Below are 8,475 nucleotides of genomic sequence, written 5' to 3' on the forward strand. Positions count from 1 at the left end.
GATCTCCACATCTGAGTCAGCCAGGAGCCCCTGGTCATGACAGCCTGGGACACCATGGGTCCTGTTGCAATGGAGGACACAGCTTGACCTGAAAGATGAGAAGGGGTGGGAGTAGGTCTGGAGCAGCCACTGAAGGTGCTGCCAGGAGCTGGTGTAGATCTCCTGATGTCAATATAAACATCCCAATTTCCACTGGCACAGGTTCTGGCCCTGTTAAATTTAAGGGGAAGGGTTCTCAGATTTGGAAATTACAGCTCTTCATAAGTTTCCGGTTGGAGCAATTATCTATCAGCAGGTGCCAATTCAGTGAAAGTGAAATATATCATTGAAATATGTGGCCTTCGACAAAAACTTTCTATTGAAGCAGTATCTGAAATAATACTAAAAAAAATATATTTCAATAGGGTTGTAAATTTGATTTCCATCTTTTTAAGAATGGAAAATTTTGATTTTCTATTCTGGACAAAAAAATCAATATGTTAACATGTATATTATATGTTTGCAATACATATTCATATGTTTCTGCATATCAATATATATGATAAATTTGTCAAGAACAGAAATCAATATTTAAATCCTGTCAAAATGAGATATTTTAATTAATCAAAAATTATTTTTTAAGTTTTTTTTTATCCAATTTATCAGCATGCTGCTTAAAGTGTGGACATCAGAAAAGCATACCATATTCTAGTAGGGGATAATTCACCTTTGACCTTAATACCTATTAAACATGGGTGAGAGATGGGGAATAGGGCATTAAAATAGTATATATTTTTTATCTTTAAACAACTACCAACTTCTGCTTATCTGAACCTTTCTGGCACTTCTTATAAGGCTTTTCATCTTTGCATCTACTTATATAGTTTTTGAGGATGCCAGAAACATAACCCAGATTTGTATTATGTGCCCTATGAATGGATTTTGTCGGATTCACTTCCAAGTTGGTAGGAAAGTCCAAGAGTGTCCTACACACAATCTGCTAAGTTTAAAGATGTTAAGACCTTTCACGTGCACTTTAAGAAGTAATACCATAAACAGACCTGCAATGGAAACATAGTTTTCATCCTGAAAGATTTTAATGAGGCTGTCACTGTTTTATCATAATAATAAGGTGTTTTTCTTTGTCTTCACAGGTGAATCAGCTTTCTCCCATCAACAGTGCTAAGTATATGGAGAACAGAAACAATGTGTCCAAGTTCATCCTTTTGGGACTCTCTCAGAATGCAGCAGTACAGAAGGCCTGCTTTGTTCTGTTTCTGCTCATTTATGTGGTGATTGTTCTGGGGAATGGACTCATTGTGGTCACGGTGAAGTTCACCCAATGTCTCCACACACCCATGTATTTCTTCCTCTCCATCTTGTCATTTGTAGACATCTGCTATTCCTCTGCTACTGTCCCCAAGCTGATAGAGGGCCTACTATTGGAGGATAAGACAATCTCTTATCAGGGCTGCATCATGCAGCTCTTCTCAGTGCACATATTTGGCTGCATTGAGATTCTCATTCTCACAGTGATGGCCTATGACCGCTATGTTGCCATCCGCAAGCCCCTCCATTATGTAACCATCATGAACAGGCATGTGTGCAGTTGGATGGTGGCAGCCTCAGGGCTGGGAGGCTTTGTGCATTCCATAGTGCAGACACTCCTCACCATCCAGCTCCCTTTCTGTGGGTCCAATGAGATTGACCACTATTTTTGTGATGTGTTTCCCTTGCTTAAACTCGCCTGCGCTGATAGCCATCTAGTTGGAGCACTGGTTGTTGCCAACACTGGGATGATTGCCCTGGGTTGTTTTCTTGTTTCTTAGTCATCTCCTATATTATAATCTTAGTTGCTCTCAGGACACATTCCTCAGAGGGAAGGTGCAAAACCCTCTCTACCTGTGCCCCCCACTTCACCATGGTGTTGCTACTCTTTGGACCCTGTCTTTTCATCTACATCCGCCCCTCCACAACCTTACCAGTGGATAAGGTCTTTTCCCTGTTTTATACCATTATCACCCCAATGCTGAACCCAATCATTTACACCCTGAGAAATGCTGAGATGAAAAGTGCCATGGGGAAGCTGTGGGAAAAAAAAGAGGAGGCTCGGCAAAAAAAATTAATTGGGTGATGTGGGTGGGAGAGGTTGGTTGTCAATATTAAAAATCACTAGCAAATCACTAGAAAAACTGGTGTTCAATTGGACCCCCTTTGGGGAATTTATCCTCTTGCAGATGAAGACTGAAGAGGACATCAAGTCTTCACCCCTCTTCGTGTCTTCTTTTGCCAGTCCTAGGCAGTGTGAGGCTCACTGGCTGTAATTTGTACAGGTAAAATGGTAACTAGAATTGCCTGTACTTTACCTGTCCTGGCATAAGACAAAAGAGTGGGTCCAGGCCTGACAGTTGGATGTCTTCTATGAGCTTTAAATTAGTTTGGACTTTATCAAAATATTTTATAGAAGAAAGGAAGTGTTCTATCATTCTGATTAATCTGCTATGGAAATTGAGGCTCGATGGAAAAGATTTCTTAAACCAATATTTTTAACAAGAATGTGTGATTTTCCACATGCTCTGGGGGTGGGTAGGTGCTTAATTAGAGTGGTTCCAAGAGCTGTTCTAATTAAAGCACCCTCAATGTTCATGCATCAGTTTTCCTGCATTCCAAAATGGTGGTTGGGGTGCTTTAACTAAAAGTTCTTTAATGGTTTTTAGTTAAAGCACCCCCCCACCACCATTTTGAAGCATGGGCACACTGATACATGAAACAAAGAAGCTGTCTGGAGTATGTTAATTAGATTAATCGAGTCTGCTCTGACACACTTTAATTACACCACAACAGAACAGCCTTCCCACTCATCTACAAGCATCAAGGACTCCGGCAAATAGTACACTCCCATTCCTAAAAAAGACTGAGATCCTGTAAGGTGAGCTAGTGTCACCCGGAGGCTAAAGGCATTCTGAAAATCAAAAGCACGGTGCCCCAAGGCATTCTTTAAAATGACGAGAAAAGAAACTTGCACAAAATCTTCCAATGTACCAGAAATATAAATGGAACTACTGTCCCCTGGCAAAAAAAAAACAACCCCCCACCCAAAACTCCCCCCAAAAACAACAGCAGATGGTTTAACCACTAGATTAGCTTCTAAGACTGACTTTTAATTGGTAAATATAAATCATACTACTATAATTTCACAGCATTGGAGAAGCCTTAGAAGATCCTTTTGATTATAAATTATATTAGAGAAGGTGTGTAGCTTGTGGGACAGTTTCAAAACAAGTTTTATATCCAGACACTGGCTGCGTTTATTATAGAATAATGGCTAGTATTAGGATGAACATAATGCATAGGGCAGTTAAAGAAGTAGCCAATGTGGAAGCCCGAATTCATAGCATGAATCTCTCCCAGTTCAAGACATGAATGGAGCATGTGGATGCTCCTGTCCATTGCCATACATACAGACTACTGCCATGCTACATTTACATCTATGTTGTCTTCTGAGTTCAAACTATCTGGAATAAAATATGTATATGCTATTGCTCATGCATCTCTATTAACATCCTCTTACTCAGAAAAGGAGAAATTACAACCTGGCACATTAAATATTAACTTTAAAATAAGTCCCTGTAACATACGACCTTGCCCTGGTACTGAGAGAGTAAGAAATTGAGGACCGTAACTTTTGGCAAGCTTCTAATAGGCTGGTAGAGGCAGATGGTGGGTTGAATAAGGGTGTTGTTTCTTGTTACCTTAAACAAATGTTAACCACCCTTAAAGCAGGAGTGTTGACACATGAGGGGAGGAAAACATGATCTAAAGATCCTCTGAGTAGCTTAGAGATGATCCTCTTCCAGTAAAAGTTGTCTCTAACTGGATGGGTCAGCTTTGGTTGCAGTTGTGTACTGCTTTACAGGCCCAAGACCATTTGGGAGCAGTCGTCCGGCACCCAAGGAGGTAGTACTCTCAGCCACTTCATCTTCTCCTAGAATAACAATTGGGGCAGCCAGAGGAGCCGTAAAGGGAAGCATCCCCCTTCCTAGCCACTCCCATGTTGGACTCCCCTTTGAACTGCCTCCACTGCCCCTGGTCCAGGTCAGTGTAGGTGGGGTACAGATCTTATATGTGCTGGTGGGTGGTGGTGAGCCCAATCATGCAGGCAGGGGCATAACACGGGCCAAATCCAAGTCAGTTTTGGGGGGCAACAGGGATATAGCATGGGAAGGCAGGGGCTGGTGGTGTCCGAATTTGGGTCACTTATAGTGTACCAGAGGGTAGGCAAGCCTTGGAAGCGCTTAGCCATGCCTCAGGTTGGCAGCCCTCTAAGGACAGGTCAGAGTACTGCATGTTTCAGGGGATATTAACCCTTAATATGCAACTGCTCACACCACGTGGACTTTAACCATAATTAAAATTAGTATGTGGTAATTGTAGTGTGTAACTACACTCTTTAGATGCATAGAGCAAGACAGGATTTAGCCCAATGTGTCCTATGCCCACACCCTTAGGCTCTTAGAAACTTTCACTAGAAAACTTCAAATGTGTCAGTAGTACTGGTTGAGAAACTGAACCCTTTGTCCTGAGAACCTTCAGGAGCCTGAAGGGACCCAAATGGGGCAGTGCCCACAGAAATGAAGAGAAGAAGAGTAAAGAGAAAACTGGAGGTGTGTGTCCAACTTCTAAAAGTCAGCGGGCTTGCTCCATGCTGATTATTATTCCACAAGACTTTGTGCTATGAAGATACTGGAGTAATAGCAGTCTAATGGTCTTTTTAAACTTTATGCTCTAAACGGAACAAATGTTAATTAGCTTACTGTTATTCAGCTTAGTGGAGCAGTCATGCCTTAAGGTCAAAAACCTGACCAGCAGAGCTATGGCAAGCTAGACCACTAGAGGCTTGGTGGGAAAGGGCAGGACTAGGAGCTAGGGACAGAGCCAGCTCTGCTCCCAGTGGGCAAAGCGAGCTGGACTGGGTGTGGTGGTGGGACAGGCAGTCCTGAAAGGATAAGAGCCAATTGCAGCAGCAATGGCAGGGGGACAACAGCTTTTGGGTTCTCCAGGGCTGTGGCCTGTGTTCTGCCTGACATGCCTGAGGCGTGAAGCACCATGCCCGGCCACACTGTGCTCTCATGGTCCTGCTCATTTGAGGGGCATTTGCATCCTGGGATACTAGATGACTTCACCTTAGGCAGAATATTTCCCTGGAATGGCAAACCTTAATGGAACAGGAGCAAAATTAGTCATATTAGAGATAATCCTGCCCTGGAGTGGCATAATGTTAAGCCAAATGAGTGCTTTAAGCCATTTAAAAAATCTTAATGTGAAGCCAATCCAGGAGTGAAGAGCTCCAGAAGCCACCTAAAATTACTGTGTAAAAAGGCCCTATGTATAGCAAAAGGGAGTAGAGTATTAAGTCCAACAGACTGGATGGACCAAAATGTGTCAGTGTCTTTTGTGCACTGCAGGGGCTTGTTCCAGGAAGTTCAGATACAGAACAACAAAGGGCTATCTTGAACTATCAAAGCCTGAACTGGACACTTACATGAAAAACACCAGGCATCCACAAGAGATTGAATTTTATTAGCAGATACTTAGATAGAAAGATGAAAAAGCCAGTAGGGAAATACAAATCGCCTGAGCGAGGGGCTAATATTAGAGGGATGGGGGTGAGGAGGGGAACACAACTAGGTTACAGAAAATACCATGTTAGCCAACTAAGCCAGTGCAGAACAGAGCCACCTACTGGCAGGACTGCATCACAGCTATATAGAACAATACATAGCAGCATCCAGTTAAAAGCAGTGGTCTAACCTTCTTGCTTGCTTTAATCACAGTGGCTATTATATGAGGCTTAATGCACCTATGTGATGGGAGTATTAGCACTGTAACTCTAGTATAAATGGGCATATCTACACGAGACACTTTACTGCTACCTGCAAATGCAGGTAACAAATTAACAATGGAGTAGTTACTGCATAGTAGCACAATGTAGCAAATTTGCTCCTGGTCAGCCCCACCACCAGTGAGCCACCTATGGATCTTCTCCAGGCCCAGGACTGGGGTGGCTTTTTGCCTGCTCCAGTCCCTGGACCTTAAAAGGAAGTGGTAAGTCCAGGGACATGGGCCACCTGCAGCCAGCCTCTGATCACTGGGTACTGCATCAATTGTCCTGGGCCAGCCACAACAGTCTGCCTGGCCCCCAGCACAGACCCACAGCCTGCCTGCCTATTTAGTGCTGTGCCCCTGTGCTGGGTACTGCAGGCACCTGCCCAGGCCCAGTGGCACCCGGGCTGTCACACCCAGGCCCTACAGGCTCTGGATGGATCCATGCTGACATTGTCCCTGACCCCACACGCTGCCTCCTGGGTCTGTAGCTGGTCCCAGGAGGAGCTGGCGCACTTTATGGTGCTGTGGGCTAAGGCCAAGGTCCTCAGCAAGTTCACCTGGAGCAGGTGCTTCAATGCCCACATGTATGAGGGCCTGTAGGGCCACATGCAGAAGTGCAAGCATGACTGGTCTGCACGCCAGTCCTGCATAAAGGTCAAAGCCTTGTAGACACAGTGGGTCAATGTCACTGACCACAACAGCTGGTCAGAGGCTGCCCATAAGTCCATGCCTTTTATGTGACAGCTGGACTAGATCCTGGCACCCCAGGAATCTGGCCAGAGTCATGCTGTGCATTCCAGCATGGAAGGCCTGCCCAAGCCTCCACTGCAGACTGGCAGCAGCAATGAGGCATCAGTGGTGGAGGGCCCTCAGCCACTGGGCATGGCTGTTATACCCACACAGGGGAGGGTCCCCCTGCACCTGCCTCCACCCTGCTCCAACCGCACCTCCTGACCTGGCCCATCCATGCTCTCACTGTCCCCTGGAATTCCTCCCTACAACATGCAGGGAGGTGGGAGGGAGTGCCAAACTTTATTTAGCAGCCTGTGTCCCCTCAGCAAGGAGGCATGGGCCTTTTACACATGGAGGAACATGTTAATTCAGGTGGTAATGTTGTCCCTGGCTTCAGGAGGCAGGGTTGTATAATGTAGGCACAGGTACCCCTTCAGGTAGCGGCAGATGTTGTAGGACAGTGCGGGCTTGCCTGCAGCACTGCCAAAGATTGGGATCCAGCACCAGGTTCTCAGATGTGCTTGGGGTACCACAGTGATCAGCATCAGCAGGGAATAATGAATTGGGCACCCCTCGGTCCATGCAAACAGCTTCTCATGGCTCACCCAGGACACTCACAACAAGGGTATGCTTAAGTCACAGGACAGGCATTGGTGTGGGGAGGCTGGTCCCAAGGTGCTTCTCCAGACAGGCCCCCTGGGAGGAGTGTGGGGGCACCACCAGATCTGCATTCCAGTTGACCAGGAGCCCCTTGTGCCTTGAGCCCGGGCACTGAGGACTTGGCAGTAACACAGGAGACAGACTGCCCTGCAGGAGGAGAAGCGAAAGGGAGTGGATCTGAAGCAACAGTAGCAGGTGCTGCCAGGAGCCAGGCCTAATTCAGGAGCTGGGCACCCATGCATGCATAATTCCTGATCTGAGGCTGGGAAACAGACAGTCCCCTGGTATAGAGCATGTTAGCTCAGGAAACTCTCACAAACAGCCTTTTCCTCCTGGCTCTGAAGGTCCTGCAGCTGCATGTGGGGGAGAGGCACCAGCTGCCAGGATGAGCCTCCAGGTTCACTGCCAGCCTCGGCCAGGGCCCTACGTATGTGCTGGCTCTGGCAGCGGAGGATACAGGACTGGACTCAGCTGCTGGACTTGATGGTCAGAGTGGATGAGGAGCAGCTGTCAGACTGGTGGGCCTGAAGTACTGAGGACATTGTGCGTGAGCACTAGTTCTGGGGCAGGATCCTGGCCCTTGAGCAGAGGAACCTGGAAGCCCAGTAATGATGGGCTACCATGGTGGTCAGGGAAGCAGAGGCCACAGAGGATGACTGCCAGGTGCTGGACACCATCCTGGTTCTGACAGTTGCCTTTGTGCCGACCACTGCCCAGCCCCCTGCCTCAGCCTCACTTTCCCCCATGGCAGCTGCCCACCACCCAGCAGCAGGCCCCCCAGTAGACCTGGTCTGAGGTGCAGCAGCACTGCCACTGGCCAGGTGTCCATGCTTTGTCTCTTGGCCCAGATCCCCTGCTACCCAGCCCTGCCTCCGCCCGTTCCCTGTCCTTCTGCTCACCCCCTCTCCATGCAACCATGGAACAGGATCTGCCTGAAGCCTGGCCAGCACTGTGTGAGGGCCCTGCTGGCCTAGCCTGCTGGCTTCAGGAGGCGAAGCTGGCCATGCAGGCAGAGCACCTACCAGTGTCACCCACAGTCATGCCCCCCACCCACTGGCCTCATTGCAACGTGTGCACCCATGTGGGTGCAGCCAGAGATTGGGGTGCTGAGCACTTATCCCCATGACCCACCCTCTACATGCTCCCACCCCATGGTCTGCCCTTCAGGAGGGCATACAAAGCATGCACTAGACAGAGTCTGCAGGGGCACGCGCATAC

At 47.3% G+C, this 8,475-nt stretch overlaps 1 protein-coding gene across 1 annotated transcript; it reads left to right on the forward strand.

Moving 5' to 3' along the window:
• The first annotated feature begins 1,169 nt into the window (after positions 1–1,169).
• On the forward strand, positions 1,170–2,113 carry LOC106722796 (olfactory receptor 4S2-like). The gene is given in 2 exon segments (XM_014524856.2): positions 1,170–1,787; positions 1,790–2,113. Coding segments are annotated over 2 exon segments (942 nt in total).
• Positions 2,114–8,475: the final 6,362 nt, after the last annotated feature.

This window comes from Alligator sinensis, unplaced genomic scaffold (genome assembly GCF_000455745.1).
Source record: "Alligator sinensis unplaced genomic scaffold, ASM45574v1 scaffold706_1, whole genome shotgun sequence".
NCBI classification, from domain to species: domain Eukaryota; kingdom Metazoa; phylum Chordata; order Crocodylia; family Alligatoridae; genus Alligator; species Alligator sinensis.